Source organism: Aythya fuligula, chromosome 4 (genome assembly GCF_009819795.1).
Source record: "Aythya fuligula isolate bAytFul2 chromosome 4, bAytFul2.pri, whole genome shotgun sequence".
Taxonomy (NCBI): domain Eukaryota; kingdom Metazoa; phylum Chordata; class Aves; order Anseriformes; family Anatidae; genus Aythya; species Aythya fuligula.
The window spans coordinates 15,817,511-15,834,923 of record NC_045562.1 but is presented as its reverse complement, the minus strand read 5'-3'; the positions used below and the strand labels follow the sequence as shown (position 1 = coordinate 15,834,923).

At 45.4% G+C, this 17,413-nt stretch overlaps 1 protein-coding gene across 1 annotated transcript; it reads right to left on the bottom strand.

Annotated features, from left to right (window-relative positions):
- Positions 1-4,110: 4,110 nt before the first annotated feature.
- Positions 4,111-10,481, bottom strand: CCNG2 (cyclin G2). The gene is made up of 7 exons (XM_032187057.1): positions 10,138-10,481; positions 9,423-9,560; positions 8,073-8,323; positions 7,821-7,899; positions 7,643-7,741; positions 6,482-6,687; positions 4,111-5,991 (listed from the first exon to the last, which is right to left on the bottom strand). Exons 1-7 carry the CDS (start codon positions 10,246-10,248, stop codon positions 5,853-5,855), a joined length of 1,023 nt encoding a protein of 340 aa, XP_032042948.1. The 5' UTR covers positions 10,249-10,481; the 3' UTR covers positions 4,111-5,852.
- Between the last annotated feature and the right edge of the window lie 6,932 nt (positions 10,482-17,413).

Below are 17,413 nucleotides of genomic sequence, written 5' to 3'. Positions count from 1 at the left end.
TACAGGTCTAGAGGCAAGACTACTAATAATTCATGAGCAAAATGTTATGTTTATGCAACACCAAGGATGAGATTTTAATTGCTTATTACTCTAATTGATTTCATTCAGTTGTTATGGCAACTTTCTCCCCGTGGTACATGCACGACATCTCACTGTTGCAGGCGTAAGCCATAAAACGAGGCTATGTGACATAACGCAGTTGCAACACGTGTTGTAAAATAAATACTGATTATCTGCCCATGTGAAATAGAGGAGATGGACAAGAATCAAGGCTGTCTAGCACCTTCTACTCTAATGCTCCATTATTTCATGCTGATAAATCCCAGTTTCTCCCAGCTGTCCTTAGCTGATGTCTTGCCCTCTTACCTGCCCCACTAACTCCTCCTGGATTTCCCTACTTGCTCTGCTGGAGCAAAGCAGAGCTTGCTCTCTGAGCATGTACACTACTGAGCCACAGACTGCTGGTCTCCGCCATACAGGGACTCCATCTCTTAATCTTACATTCTCTTGTGACTTCTCAGTCCAACACAAACTGAGCTTTAAGGGAGCTGAGAACAGCAACAACCCAGAGCTCATACAGAAGCTGTACAGCCAGCTGCTGTCCCAGGGGGATCCCTTTCCCACAGAAACGTTCCCTTTCAGCCCCCCTTTGCCCCCACTCAAACCTGTCTTAGTGACAGGGCAGAGCATGCACTTAAAGCCTTGAGACCGCAAGCATTCAAAGCTTACCTGGTGCAAGAAAGCCCAAAACAGCATTTAAAAAGCACGCAGGGCTCTGCTATTAAAAATAAGCCAACCCCCAAAAGCCCCATTCTTTGAACAAAGCCAGGCAAACCTCCTCTGAGGGATACACATCTACCTGACCCGGCAGAAATCAAAGATACGCCCAAATTACCAAACCACAGGAGTGAGCCTGACAGTGTTCCTGCAAGTTTCTTTTCATGCTGGGACCGACTTGAAAGTGGCTGAATGGTGCACCTGAAGCTTCATTACCCAGAGCAATCTCACAAGCTGTTAGCTAACCCGAGGACACCGCCCGTGGCTTCCTGCACTCACAACAGCTCACCTACACAGCCACGCATCACCTGCCAGCTCCCGAGCAGGGTGGGTGCTGGACTGAAGTGACCCGAGTGGGCACCCATGAAGTAGAAGCTGAACGGCTTTGCTGCAGCAGCTTTAAAGTTCAAAGCGGTCGCAGCTGACAGCCAGGGAGCTTAAAACATTACACTGGGTGCTGCCAAGATGAGCGGTTCCGTGATACAACTGGCTCGTAGTGGTGCACTTGAGTTACAAGACACAGGAGGGAGTCTCATGGAGCTCTTTTAGAAATAGCTGATCCGTCGTATGTGGGAAGTGAGAAGCCTCAGTGTATTCCTGTGTTTAAAGAAGTAGCTATGAAGGCCATAAAGAACCTGAAAATTACCCCTGTTATTATTCTCAGTGGATTATTTTAACAGTAGCACTAGCCCTGTGCTTCCCACACACTGCCAACGAGCAGCAGTACTCACTGCAAGCCTCACAGCACCCTATTCTTTCCCAAACCCTGCCCAGAGAGAGTCCAGCCCCAGTGCTCAACACCCAGTGGGCAGGGTTTCCCTTTCCCTCCACAGCAGCAGTGCCAAGAGCAGGAAGACATGCTGCCTGGCAGAAAGAGCAGCTGTTTTCTCCATGCATAGGTCCTGGCTCCCTCTTTTAGTACTTCTCGGACTGGGAACAGCTTGCCACCAGGAGCCATTGAGAATCACAGAATCTACTGCAGAATCACAGAATCTACTGCAGAATCATATTATTGATCATAGAATCACATTATCTATCACAGAATCTATCAAAGGATCTATCATAGAATCTATCATAGAACCATAGAACATATCATAGAATCTATCACAGAATTTATCGTCGATTCTATTATAGATTCTATCATAGAATCTGTCAAGGAATCAAAGAATCTATCACAGAATCATACACAGTATCTATCATACATGTATAATCAGGCAATCTATAGTAGACTCTATCACAGAATCAATCACAGAATCCATTCTTAGAGCCCATCACAGAATTCATTGTAGAATCATAGATTGTATCATAGAGTCACAGAATTTATCATAGAATCCATCACAGAATCTGCAACAGAATCTATCATAGAACCAAAAATTCTACCATAAAATAACAATCACAGAATCATATTATTTATCATAGAATCACATTATCTATCACAGAATCAGAGAATCCAACATAGAATCCATCATAGAATCGTAGAATTCATCATAGAATCCATCATAAAATCAAAGAATCATAGAATCGCAGAATTACATTACTGATCACAGAATCACATTATCTATCACAGAATCTATCAAAAATCTGTCAATCTATCATAAAATCACAGAATCCATCACAGAACCTATCATAGAACCTATCAAAGAATCACAGAATCTATCACAGAATCAGAAATTCTATCACAGAATCTATCAGAGAATCTATCACAGAATCTATCAGTAAATCTATCATAAAATCTGTCACAGTATCTATCAGAGGATCATAGAATCTCTCATAGAATGCCATAAAAATCATAGAATCTATCACAGCATCTATCATAGAATCATGGAATCTGTCATAGGATAATAGAATCTGTCAAAGGATCTGTCATAGAAACTGTTATGGAATCATAGAATCTCTCAGAGTCACAGAATCTGTCACAGAACCATGGAATCTATCATGGAATAATGAATTATTTCCTGGGATCTGTCTCAGGATCTATCAGGGATATCCCAGGATCTATCCCCACATCACGGAATCCATCCTGGCATCCATCCCAGCATCTACGAGGGATATCTTGACATCCATCCCAGAATGTAGAAGATCAAAGAGAATCTGCTCTCTGATCTTGCCCCATACAAAGATGAAACTGACTGGCCTGTAGTTCTCCAGATCTAGCTTTTTTTCCTTTTTCAAAAGGGGGGTTAGATTTCCCCATTTCAAGTCACCAGAAACTTCACTGGATCTCAGGAACTTCTCAGATACGACACAAAGTGGCTTAACAGTGTTATGTGCCAGTTCCCTCAGTACTTTCAGATACATTTCATCAGGTCCCATGGACTTGTCCACCTTCAGGTTCCTTAAATGGTCTCACACCTGATCCTCTCCTACAGTTGGCAGTAATTCTCCCAGTCCCCCCTTGCCTTTGTGACTTGGTCAGTGAATCTTCTCTCACTTTTCCATGTTCATCCTGAGTAATTTTCAATGCCTTTCTTCCTATGCTATGAAAGCTCATTGAGGTCCTACAGTGAAAAGCCAGCTAGACATTTGGGGCCCCTTGTCCATTATTTTGAAACAGAGACCAGAAATATTTCCTAAGATGGCATGTTGACAGGAAGAGGGAACTGATTCAAGTGTGTTTTTCTTTTTTTTTTTTTTTAAGTGACTTATTGTAGATCTGATTGCAATGACAGACACATCCAGTGATCAGATTTCACCCGGAAGACTGCAAACAGCAGCAAGCAGACAGCAAAACCCAAGGCGCTTGGTGCATGACCACCCCTAACTTTACCACTAGCGGGAGCTCTCCTTTGCCAGATGCACAAACACCATCAGCAAAACTCATCCCAGCACGTAGCAGAGCACAGCTGCAGCTGGGTGATAAGCAGAGGATGCCTCTCACCAGCTTTCAAAATCAAGAGCAGCAAAGCTGAGAAGAGATTCACATCCAGCACCAAGCCACGCACAGGCTTACCAAAACTTCCAGAGGACCCAGGAGCAGCTGGGATACCACGCAAGCTAGAGAGCAGCAGAAGAAAGCAAGCCAAATGCTTCAAGTACAACCAACCGTGACTCACACCAGTTAGCAAATACAGCAATTGGTTTATTTTTGTTCTCAACTGAAACAGGACAGTAGGTTCATTACTTGCAACCAAGGTACTCTATTTCCAAAGTGAGCTTCCAGGTGCTGAGTCGCAGTAAGAAGTCTTCTAGTGTACAGTGCTCGTATCATACAGAGTACACAATAAATTAATATCTACATGCAACATACCTACAAAAGTTACAAGGTAAAAAAATACAGTATTTTCTGCTCATTTTTTTGTTTAAAATTTTTTTTTCTGTACATTTTTAATTTACATTTTTATTTACATTTTTTGTAAACTTTTTGTATTTTTATAAAACTGAAATCATGTAACAGTTATGAACTTACAGCACTGCTCATATTCTAAAACAACTCTTCCCCCTACAAAACGGCCTCTGGCTTCTTTGCTCCTTCATTCCTACTTTGGCACCACCACGCTTCTCACCGTTACTCTGAGTTAATGCCGCCTGCTCCCTGCCATACTCTCAGTACAGAGGAGTGCAAGCAGACTTCAGTTCATGTGCTTCGTTACAAAGTTCAGGAAAAACCATTACATTAACTACTTCATCAACATCACATTTACCTGATATTACTGCATAATATCAACGTTTCCTGCACTAACTGCTTTACATAAGCATGCAAACAAGTCTGATTATGACTCAATCAATAACATGAATATACTGAAATCAACTACAAGGGTTAAATATTCAAAGGAATGTAGACTTCAAGATTGACCGTGTCAATAAGCCTAGGCTAACAATATGGACTTACATGTTAACACTAAGATTTTAAACACACTGAAGCATACATCGGGAGTTTCAGTGTGAGCTCATCTGCATTAAAGAAAAACATGAAAGTAAGCCCTGTCACACTTTACGCTACCACTTTTAGTAAAAGCTCGTATTGACTAGAAATCTCTTACCATGCATACTCCTAATTTGAAACAGGGATTCCTGAAGTGTATGAAAAACTAAGCTTTAAATAAAAACTGCTTGAAAAAACACAAGATTCTGCTGAAAAGGAGCCCAGCACATGAAGTGTTAAAGCAGTTTCAGTATTAAGAAGGCCCATCTGACAGTAAATCACTTCAGCATGGTACTGTGTGCGCATCATGCCACTTGAACCACTCAGCCAATTTGATCTCTGCAGAGCAGAGGGGCTCTCACAGGAGGACTCCGTGCCAAGCCCCTGCCAGAGCAGCACCAATACTGAGTTCAGAGAAGCTGCTCAGGGTTTTGTCACACTGAAGCCTGAGAACCTCGTAGGACAATGATTGTGCAGCCCCTCTTAGTCCATTCCCATGCTTGACTGTCCCCATGGAGCCCCAAGTCTTCTATTACTTTAACTGAAAACCTCCCATTTCAACCTATGTGGGACATGTCTCATTCTTACTCCATGAACTTCAGTCAAGGCCATGAAATAATCATCCCAGCAACCTTCTCTCACATACTGAAAGGCTGCTGTTCGACCCTACTCCCCCTCAAAGCCCTGTGTGCCAAGCTGAGTAACCCCATTTCCCCCTGCCTTTCCTCACAGGCCCTGTACCCCAGACCCCCTGACCACCTTGGCAGCTGTGTGACAGACTTGAACAAGCTGGGCCCAAACTGGACACTGCTCCAGGCAAGAACAAACGTCAAGTAAAGGGAAGAAAAACTTACTTCCCTCAACTCCCAGCCTGTTCACACAGCCCAGTATGCTGTCAGCCTGCCGTGCTGCTGAACACCGCTGCTTATGTTTAGCTGCTAAGTATCAGGGCCACCAGGTACAGGACTGCATTTATCCCTGTCGACATCAAAACTGGACATCAACTTTTTGGCTGAACTGGGACCTGAATGGGAGTTGTTTTGTTTTTTTCCTCTTTAAGAGTTAGAAAAGCAAAAACAAGGCAGGCATTCAAAGCATTGTTGTACCACAGCAACTCTTGCCTTAAACACAGACGGTTTACAGAACACCACCTCCTCTTATTATTGCCAAAACTATGGTGCATTAAAAAATCTTAACCTACTACAATCAAGACTTAATGCGAAGACTGAGAGTTAAGAGTTTGCCATTTTGTTTTAGTTTTGAGTTCAAAGAAGAAGGTGCCTTCCAGATCACTGGGAGGAGAACTGCTAAGGCTTTCTTCTCCGCTGCTCATATCTTCACAGGAGTCTTCACTGGAAGGAAGAGTAGGAAAGATTTTAAACACAGCACAACGCCATGAAAGAGGTAAAGCGTTCCTCAATCCTGGGTTTTCATGCAAACTGCTCTGCTCCTAGCTAACATTTCAGGACTAAACACTCCTCGGCACTAGGGCTTAAGTCATAACAAGGTACAGCTTCCTTTTTCCTAATGCCAAAAAAGTCCTACCAATCAAGACTCCAGTGCTCCACATTTCTGATGAAAATGATTTTTTAAGACTCTGTAAGCCTCCTTTACTATCTACAAGGAACACATCCCACCCCCCAAAGCATGCCTTGTGCTTCTTGAACATCGCAATGACAGTTCCACAGTTTTTCTTCTGCGAAGATCTATTTTTAAGTCCACTACTCTTTTCAAAGGTAACATTTTCTCAAAAGTTACTGAATAAGCCTCATTATTCAGTGTTACCATTAATATGTCCAGAAAATAAGGACCTCCCCCAGGGTAGCTGCCAGTTTTACCAACCTTTCGCTTTCATTGAAACAGCCACCCTCTGGTATCGTTGGCAACTCAGGAACGCTGTAGTAACTGTTCTGTAGATTCTGGGCTGTCCGTCTTGAAACAATCCAAACGAGCTTTTTATGATCTGGCTTGCAACACTCAGGAGAAGAATAATCTGCCAGGCATTTCGAGACCAGTTCCCTCCAGTAAAGGAGGTCACTGTCACTTATCTGGAAAGTGAAAAAACAACTGAGTTATTATATTAGCAGGCAGAAAAGATAACCCCTCCCTCCACTTTACCTTAAAAGAAGTGACTGAATGAAACAATCAGTCAAGAGAAATGATATTCCTGTCACACCTTTGTCAAAGTTCTGCTGCTTTTGAAGGTGAACACCTATACACCCCCTAGAAACAACCATCTGAGTTGGAGTTGCCTGTCAGTGACTATTAACATTTTTAATGTTTCCACAGGGAAAAATGTGACGGAGCATTTTTGAGGGCTTTACTTGTGTGAACACATCACAGTGAGAGTAACAGAAGGCAGTGTACGAGGGTCCTGCTGCCCTTGTGATAATACCATCTTTTAAAGATGGTGTCATACTTTAAAACCTACTCCCACTCCTCAAGAAACTGGGGTAGTTCAGGTTGACTACAACAGTGCTAAGTCTGTTTTAGACTATCGCTTGCTACAACACGCAGCTAGAAGCTATAAATTTTATGAGAGCTATTTAGACAAAAAGAATAACTTGCCCTGCAGACAGTTTAGTCATCCTAACAGAAGTCTTTAAAACATGCAGCTGGAACTGTACAAGTTACATCAGCTGCTTGTTAAAACATGTACCTTGTAGGTATTAGATCAGCAATTCTTCTCATTTTATACATTTAACCCAGTTTTTAAGCTATAATCATTTTGCATGTTGAGTAGGTGCCAAGATGTGCCACTGAGAAGTGACTACTCCATCCCATTCTGTACTAGGGAGTGGTTATTTGCATTTGGCATTCTATCAATGGAGCAGTGTAGGAATTTCAGACATGCTTAAAGGTGTGTTTCATGGCTCGTTTCAGCTGATGCCAAGCACTACCTGCGCAGACTGCTTGCTGACAGCAGGTGTCCCTTACATGTAAGGCTGCACACATCATTAGCTGTCCCAGCAACTGCAGAAATAACCCACCAAAAACACCTACCTTTGAATGCTTTTGAACACGCAGAAGTATCTCAAACAGCTCAACAGATTTCAAAGTCTGAACTTCAAGAGTGAGAAGGCACAAGGCCAGGACAGATGGCTAGAAGGACAAAAAACACTGCTCAGCATACACGAATCAGAGCGTACTCAGAAGTCAACAAAAAGCTACTTCGACTTACTTTTGCTTTAGAGAAGACTAGACGACAGTTGCAAGCTTTCAGTTGTGCTTCCAATTTGTCCAGATTCAATACTTCTTTCCTGTAAGACACCCAAGAGAAGCAGCATTCATGTCAACAAGTATTAACACATCAGGAAGTGAGACAAAAGGAGCAGCCTCCTCTCTAGCCAACCCCATAATCGTTTTAAGATGCAGCTGAAGAAAAAAAAAAAAAAGACCTTTGCAAACAGCATCAACATGCAACTCAACTCACCTTTCTGAGGTATGACAGAGTACAATTGTATGGTACAAGTGCAAGAAAGTTAAGGCAGTAGTAGCTTTAAATTCAAAGTGCAACTTCTCTGAAATTATCTTTTCCATCCGTTTCAGGTCGGACACAGTGCATTTACATTGGCTGATGCGGATAATCTCATGAGCAGATGGAATATTGCATTCTTCTTCAACTACTCGGGCAGCCAGCTGGAAACAACAAACTCCAATGCAGGACAAATGCTTCGGTTTCACCTAGAAGAGGAAACACCATGAATACTTCCCACCTGTATATGTGGTGCTTGCCAAACAGGGAAAAAACAGCTCACCCAGCCTGAGTAGTTTTGAAATATTTACAGTTCAACAGAAAGACTGAACTTATCTCCATTAGACCTGACATCAGTCCACTCATACACCTGATGCAATCATGACTAGTTTCATCACTTCGGTTTCACCACAAGGCAGAGCCAATACAGCAGAACCAACCTGTCACTGCCAAGTTGAAGGACACCGAAGTTCAACAGCCGAGCACCCTCTGTTGAAGCCATTCCACACCACTACGCTATGAAAACATGACAAAGCAGGAGCTGCACTACCTCCCTTCTCCAAGTGGCAGTGCTCACTTACTCTTTTAAAGCCCAACCAAATCCGGCCCAAGCTTGTTCTAGGCAGTCCTACCGCTCAACAACTAGTCCCTCTCTCTGCTGTTCCCTGCCATATACCAGGAAAAATGTTTTTGTGCAACCCTGAGTCAGGCCAGAGAACTGATCCAACTCTAGACATTAATATTTCTGCCAGCTCAGTAATGTGGAAATGATTTAAGTTCAAGATCTGCCACAAAGCAGCACAAACACAAAAGAAAAACACCCAGAAGATGATCTTGTGGCATTAGTTCCAGCTCAAAACTAAGCTTCTATCACAGTACTTGTATTTCAGTACTACCACAGTACCTAGAAGTAGGTTTCAACATTTATTTTTTTATTTCTTTCTTTATTAAATCATACTTAGTTTTTTGTATCTGCCTGGTAAAGGCTACAGGCTTACTGTAAATAAAATACACCATGCTGCTACTTGTCTTTAAAGGTAAGAAGAGGCCATAAAGTAGTGAATGTATCACCACAATATAAGCTAATATGTCATGCAAGAACTGTGCTCTACTTCCCAGCTTGCCTATAAGCACTTTAGCAACATCAGTAACCTAAGAACAGTAAATAGCTTTTTGAAATGATCTAGGAACAGTCCCAGATCACAATCTTTCCCCCCCTCCCCCCCATTTGTCTGGAAAGAAAGTTCACAGGAAACCTGTATATTCCCAGCTGACACTACAGCAGGTCCCCTTTCCCCCCAGATTTACCTTCATAAGAGCCAGGAATCTGTCCAAAATGTTAACAGCCAAAACAAACGTCTCAGTTGAAAACCCAAAGAAGTTGGTCAGGCTCCAGAGATCTTCCACCTTGGCATTCCTTTGTCTGGGGCACAGGGTATTTTCATTCTGTGGCAAGAAAAGCAGAGTCAGAACTGAACAACAGAGGACCGTCAACACTCCCAGACCAGTCTTACTTAGACTAAAGGGAAACAATTTTTTGTTTTCCTCCCCTTAAATACTTCCTGTTGCTGTCTTTTAACCTAGGAGGTTTTCAGTCACATACTTGAGACTCAAAAGCCGCTCAGCAGTGCAATACCCAAATCTTTAAGTGCACACTTACCAGATGACAATTCTCACCAAGTGCACACACGCGCACACACACAGACTCCTAACCTCGGGGAATCTGAGGACCAAACCCAGCTAATCCTCTGTTCTGCCTGACTGCAAATAACTAGGCAACCACAAGTTCTGCTTTCAAAACAAGTAAGCAGACTGATTCCAAAGAGATTCTTTCCATCAAATATTAAGGCAACAACAACAAAAACTGAAAACTACCTGACAGAAAGCCCCCCTGCGACAGCACAACGCCTTCTAAACACAGCAGCAGCTTGCGCAGGGCGGCAGAACACAAGCCCGGAGCCCCTCGGGGAGCACAAACATCCCCCCCCCCCCAGCTCCGGGCCTCCCCCCGGCCCCCCCTCACCTCGGCCGCGCTCTCGATGAGGCTGAGCCCCTTCTCGCGGGGCTGGAAGCGCCCCTCCTGCTCCAGCTGCAGGTTCAGCTGCTTGAACAGCCGCAGCGCCTCGCTGCTCATCCTCGCTCCCCTCCTCCCCCCCCCCGGAGCCGGGGGCCGCCTCAGGGAGGGAAGGAGGCCGGGAGGCCGCCGGCCGCTGCCAGCTCTCGCCTCAGGCGCCGCCGAGGGGGCGCCGGGCCCCCCGCCCCGGCTCGCTTCCCCTCAGCGCTCGGAGGCCGGGCGGCTCCCCCGCGGGCCCCGCATCCAGGCAGGGCCGCCCGCGCCCCGCAGCGGGTCACTGCGATGCCCGCGACGCCGCCACCATCCCGAGCCGCCGCCCCCCGCCCCGGCTCCGCCACCGCCGCCCCACAGCAAAATGGAGGCGGCGCAACCCCGCCCCCCTGGTTTTGTTCTCAGCGCGGAGTGATCTCCTCTAGGTCCGGCCGCAGGGCGTAAAGTAGTCCGCGCGCAGCCGCGAACCCTAGCGGAGCGCTGAGAGGCTTCGGCGCTCAGGACCCGCTGCAGCCACCGGGATAAGCCCCTGCCTAGCGGGCAGCGGGGCAAAACCGCGCTCCTCCTAACGAGCGCCAAGCTCCGGCGGAGGGACACAGCGAAGTCACATCACTCCTTTAAAGGGCCCCGGCCCCTTTGTGGCGCCTCGCCCGTTTCAAACAGTCCGCCCGCTCTCTGCCGCGCCCTGATTGGCCGCCAGCGCTGCTCCCCCCTCCCCTCGCCCCGCCCCGCGCGTTGTGTTGTTTACCGCCCGCGATTGGCCGCCGGGCCGGGGCGGGTCAGCGCTGATTGGCCGGCCGAGTTCTGCCTCTGCCCCGCCCACAGCCGCGGGCCTTAGCAACGGCTCACCGGTTGGGGGGGGGGGGGGGGGGGGGGGCTGCGCGCGCGGGCGGCGGGAGCGCGCGGAGGTGGCCGCCAACGGTCGCTGCCAACGGTCGGTCCCCGTCAGCGGCCCCACAGAAAATTTCAACAAACAGCAAATGTTCGTTAAATGGCGCTGCCTGGAAAAATAAGCCGCCCTCTCCACAACACAGTCAGCAATGTTGCTATGCCACTCGCTATTTCTAGGCGCAGTTACTGGCTGCCGTGCCAGCGATGATGGCCGACAATTTCTTCAAGTTTATTTCGATGCCGGGCGCTCCTGGGCTCCCACACACACGCGCCAGGTCTCCTTGAGATATTCCTGATGGGACGGTGCCCCTGTGGTACCCCTGAGAGAGGGGGGTGGGAGAATTTATCCAGCAGAGACACAGCGCCGACAGCACTGCACCAGGGTGCTACTTGGTGTCTTTGCTACCTATGGTGCGTTGTGCAAATTAACCAAAGCAAGAAGCCTTGGGCCCCTTACCAAGGTCAGTCTCTTAGTAAGAGTGTGAGCCTGTCTTAAGAAACTGGCAGAAACTGGCCCTGCGGATGGACAAGAGCCAAGGAGCAACTGAGTCTGCGCAGAGACAAGAGGTCAACTAGCAGTGATGAGGAAGAGTCATCAACCTTCATCCCCATGAGTCTTGACAACCACCACCAGGAGACACTGCGCAAGCACAGATGGGAGGAGTTTATGGAAATGACTCCTTGAACTAATCTTAATGCTAAGCAGGGACAGGTTATGGATATGTATAGGCGTAGTGTGAAACTTCAAGCATATACAACTCTTTGCTGCATATAACCAAGGCAAGTTGCTGCATCAGGTGCACACGACTTTGGTGGGACTACCCCCATGCTGCCCAGCGCTGAATAAACTTACCAACTTTACAATCCTACTGATTGTGGAGTCCGTTTTCCACAAATCACCATCAGTTATCTCTGAACAGCCCGAGTTATAGCACCCCTGCGAGGTGAGTGAACTGGCACGGCAGCTGACGACTTCTGACTGAAGCCAAGAGATAAAAGCAGTTTTAGGATCTGCAGTAGCTGCAGCTCTGCTCCAGTCTGAACAACAACGCTTGCTGTTAGCGGAGCTGGCTTCAAACCGCCTGCTTGCAGTGGCGCCGTGTACGTGGGGCGTGCGTGCTGAGGCTCTGCGCTGCAGCCTGACACCCAACCCCCTGGGCAGTTGTCACTTCTTTCCCCCACATCCCGCAGTGTCTTGCCCCCACCGAGCTGCAGCATGGATGTTCTCCCTCTGACCGCTGAACTGCTCGGCCCAGCTGCACATATGTTCCAGTTTACCTAAACGCCAAAAAAGGTTCGTTTGCTGAACACATGGCATGACAACTAAAAATACTAATTTGGCCGTCTACTTGCATCCTCTTTACTAATTTAAACTTAGTGGAGCACTCTGCAAAATGATCATTCGTATCTCCAGTAAATGGAGGAGGGGGGGAAATCTGTTCCCAGCTCGGCTGTGCTTTTGTGCAGCTTGGCATCAGACGGGTGCGTTTTCTGTGCTAGGAGATGAGGATACCTGCCCCTCTTTCTTTCTCCAAAATTAACTGAGCTGTTGCAAAGAGCTGAGCTGGCCTGAAAAACACCACCACCAACAAAACACAAAGAAAACAGAAGGATCCTTAGTTTAAGCAATGTACTCATCAGCATCATATTTGGGATTATTAACAGGGAAACTTAGTCTGCTCCCTGTGCTGTCTGGACCTGGCACTACAATCAAGTGTTGCAGGCAAAGGAGGAGTCACGGTAAGGCCTAGAAATATAATCTGTATTTTTTTTTTCCTTTGCAAGGAACAACAAATTTTCTTTCAATGTGCCATTTAATTGTGGTTAAGGGAAGGGGGGGAAGATAAATGTTTCCAGTATCATGAGAAAACACAACTAATCTATTCTGTGACCTGCTGTGCTTTACAGAATAGCATTTCCTTCCTGACATTCTTTGGGAACCTAAAGATACAGTAAACAAAAAGTTTCAAAGTCCTCAGCTACAGATGCTAGAGCACTCATTAGGTAGAAACAGTGATGCTAGCCTTGGATGGAGGATTCTTGATTTAGGCTGCACTGGAAGGCTGGTGTGAAATCAGCAGAAAAAGGAATTAAACCTGGAGCAAAAACCATCCAAAATCTTTAGGGATACTAATAAAGGTGAGGATTTATACCAAAGCCTTAGCTTAAAAGCTTTGCATTCTGTAAGACAAATTTTAAACTAAACAAGGAAATATTTATTGTTTTTTTTTTTTGTTGTGATGTGAGACTTTTAAAGCCATCAAATGGCATTAGTAATAACTTACAAAGGTCGTATTTTATCTAGTCTTGCTAAACCATCTTCCAGTTGCTTGGCAAAATGTGCCCTGGCAGGTCTGCACAGCAATTCATCCAGAATAGTTATGGGTGGCTAACAGCTGTGTGTGGACTGGCAGATGATATCAGGGATGTTAATTGGGCCTTGTGGCACGAGCACTTCCAAACTGCAATAGGATTACAAACCTTCATGATTAAGGGACAGGCGGTAATTAACACTCCAGACACATGCACTCAGAGCTCAGCAATTGGTCACCCAGGTAAGAACAATAAGGGTCACTTGGGACAATAGCTTTATTTGAACCACTTAAACAAAGAGCTTCACAGCCACTAATTAAGCTAACTGCCCTATTGCAATCCCATTATACTGGTATGGAGGTTGGTGGCATCAGGAAAGCAGCAGAAATGCTAAAAACTGGGAGGCAGAAGGCACTGGAGTCATGACTACTTCTCTCTCTGAGACCAAACTGCTGCTATATGATGATTAGGGACTTAGCCTAATTCAAGGGAAAAAAACACGTGTCTGCTTTGGCCAACATCCATTTTTTCTGCAGTGATGCAGGAGACAACAGCTCATGCTGAACTAGCATTTTATTCAAGGATGATTCAAGCTCTTTTAAGAACATGGGTAAAGTATCACACAGCATGAGAGCCTGCATCAAATGAGATTAGCCCTAGAATCTTTCCCCCCCTTAAGAGGCATCATATATATATATAAATCTCCATTTTAATTACATGAGGTGATTTGACATTTGTGTGGCTCGTGTTTAACTGAGGGGAGGAAAAGTAGGTGGTGCTTTAAGCAAACAAAATACCCTCCGTGTGTATGTTTTTATGCATGAAGGCTTTGTGTGTGTGTGTGTGCCCAAAATATTCTGACTCTTGTTTGTAGAAACACTGGGACCAGTCCCTGGTGATTAAAGCTTTCAAAACTGAACCCTTTTCGCAGGCTTCTCCTCACTAGGCCCGTTGTAAAGGAGCAAGTCTAGGAGATAAAACGATGCAGAAGTCTCCTGGAATTCAAAATTTGCCCACCTGACAGCCCCTACGGGAGAGAGCCACTCGATCCTCTCTCTAGTAGCCATAGGAGTCAATGTCCCCACTGGTGCAGCTCTGCCTTCAATACAGGGGTGTGTAATTTCACACACGTCAACTTGCGCTCATGCCACTCGGTCAGGTTCAGAATTCACAAATAAATGAATTTATTCAGATTTATGACGTGCTTCCTAAATGAAGGAAGGGGAGCAAGGCTTGCCAACCGAGGCTGAATGCCAATATGAGGCTGGTGCTGAGGAAAAGGTTCTCTGGCAACAAGAGCTCATCTAGAGACGAGCAATGACAGTGCATGCATGCCTGAGTGACCCCACCCCGAGTTCAAAATAGCTGTCGAAATTAGGAAGGGAGGGTGCAGAAAAAAGAAACCCAGCTTGTTTGCTCAGGAGAAGGGAGCTATACTTAGCAGAAAATATTTTGAGCAGACAAGAACCAAACACAAACCAATGGAGACATAATCAGTTTAGGACAGACTGTTCAGTTTTTAGAGATTGGGGTTTTGTTTTGCTGCTACAACATATGGCAGAACAGTGCAGAAATAACATCCAACAATATTAATGGCTGGATGAGAGGAATTTCCACAAGAGGAGGAAGCTTACCACCGAGGGAAACGCAAGTTAGTCTACACGAGAACATTTATAAGAGCACGGCTATGTTGTTTAGCTGCAATCGCTTTGTTTTGCAAAGGTCAGGCTTACCTATTTTTTTGATGTGTGTCCTGAAATGCTTTTCCTGCACGTCCAGAGAGTAAAGCTGGAGGCGCCGCTTGTTTGTTTGGACCTTTGCTAAGCTGCAAGGCCTGCCACGCGTGGCTGACTGCAGGGCACCTTCAGCAAAAACAGGCCAAAGGCAAAGAACCCTGGCTGTACACAGGACTGGTTGTATGTACCCTAGGACTCCAGCTTTCTGTGTGTAGACAGAAAGCATTTATCAGTTGTTTATACATTACAGACATTCACGCACAGGTAAAATTAGGGATGCATTTAAGCTGGTATACAGCTGCCATGTGGTGATACTGCACACTTTGTGTTCTGAAAAAAGCTACCATACTCATGCCATATAAAAGTACTCCTATACCAGCACGGCTGCACTGGAGTTCTGGGACAAGAGGAAGTGCTCCAGTGTAACTTAAATCACAAAACCTCCCCGTACAAACAATGCCTGAGTAATATGCAGTGCTACAGCTCACAAGCAAGGCGGCAGCGGCAGACCTTCAGAGATGATGAAATGTTAATGTGAAACACTGAAGGTGACTACTTTGGACCTCCATTTTCACTCCATTTTTAATCTGACTTCCAAGACAGGGTTACTGGAAGAGAGAGATTGAAAAGCCCATGAGAAACAGATCTTTGCTAGGAAGTGTTTGTACTCCCTGTCTGGTAGCTGGCATAACCCTTGCGAAACACAGCTAAAATCTGAATTGTTTGTAACTTGTGCCTAGTGCTAAAATCTTGATTCATGAAGAAAAACCAAGCCCTCATTGATGATTTTCACTGATGCAAAATGATTTTGTTTCAGCAACAACATCACAGCGAGATAGGCCCTTATGTATTCTTTCACGGCTCTGAGCATGCCAGTGTGTGGTATGCTGGTAACCACAGAAATCTATCATCCCTAATGCTGACAGAGCGCCAGGAAATGGCTGGAGAGGCAGCGAAGCTCGTCATTGAGCCTGATTCTCTCTGCCTGTGCTTTCGTGAAGGCATCTCTCTACGCAGGGTTGAAAAGATCTGTGATGGTGTTAAGGAGCTAACTGCCAACCTCACATGCACAGTATCCAACGCAACCTACTTCTGCAATGTTATCAAAACTCATTTCCTGGGCCTCGAAAACAGCTCTGACACAAGAAGAGGAAGGTGGAACTGCACCCACACACCAGAGCAAACCCTCACGTAAAGGTGCGAAGAGGAAGGCGCTCGTCAATGACCTCACCCGCTGTCATGCAGGCAGTATTTGCAGTTTTGCTGCTCCCAGGTTGTTGTTGCCCCACCTCGTTCAAATTCCACTCTCTGTGCAGCAACAGAAGGGAAGGAACCAGGAGAGACTCCAAAACTGTGACGTATTTCATCGCTTACCCAGTTAGTAAAATGTTCTTCATGATCCCTGTGCTGGGGGGGGTGAGGCGAGCTTTTCATTAGGCCCCTTGCAATTCCTTTGTGAGTCGGCTCAGTCTCACTGATTTCCATTACAGCCATTGTCAGAAATCTATATTGCATCTACAGGTCTATTAAAATATAGCTTCCTGTCTTTTTTAGATAATAATATCAAAAGCATACATCAATTTCCTGTGGGAAAACATTGCAGGGAGCATTTGTAATGGCAACTGAAGATGCAGACCTGAATCTGATCCCGCTGACATTGCTGTGCAGCGAGGGTAATCTTTTAGGAGCAAACAATTACACCAAATGCCTGAGCAACGTGCTTCAGTGCTTTTATGGCAATAATTTGCCTTCAGTGCAAGTTAAATTGGCTGAAAGGAAGCTGTATGTTTCAATAACCTTGTGCTTGTCTAAGCATGACCAGGTAACTAGCAGTTTGCTTAAAGGTCTCTTTTAATAACGATTTGTAACTGGAAGGTGCGTTTCATTCACTGTATATTTTTGTCACTTATTTCAAGTGGGTTCTTTTATTTAATTGACAAGATAATTCTAGGCAATGTTGTACTTACGGCTTTTTAAAGGTTTTTTTTTTTTTTTTTTTAGAAAGGTAGTTGTGCATAATTTCAGAAGGCATTTTCAAAATCATATGGATTCTGCTTAAAAGGAATTTAAATGAGTCATTAAAAGTTAAGCCAAGAAAGAAAAAGAGCAGTCACCTTGCCAGCTGTACAACTGGGCAGCTGTTGAGTAAAATGATTTGCTAGGAGGCATTCAGTTCGAGGACTGGGAACGGATATTTTAAATTTATTTAGAGATTTAGCATGGTGCAAATCCACTTTTTATAATTCGGATTAAAGATGAGATGAAAGACCCTTTGCACAAAGCCTCCACAAAGC

What these genes read in the sequence shown, in the direction of transcription:
- CCNG2 (XM_032187057.1), bottom strand. Translation starts at nt 10,248, where the DNA reads ATGAGCAGCGAGGCGCTGCGGCTGTTCAAGCAGCTGAACCTGCAGCTG. An exon ending in GATTCCTGGCTCTTATGAAG is followed by an intron (nt 8,324 to 9,422) that starts GTAAATCTGGGG and finishes TTCCTCTTCTAG; the next exon opens with GTGAAACCGAAGCATTTGTC. An exon ending in CTCTGTCATACCTCAGAAAG is followed by an intron (nt 7,900 to 8,072) that starts GTGAGTTGAGTT and finishes GGTGTCTTACAG; the next exon opens with GAAAGAAGTATTGAATCTGG.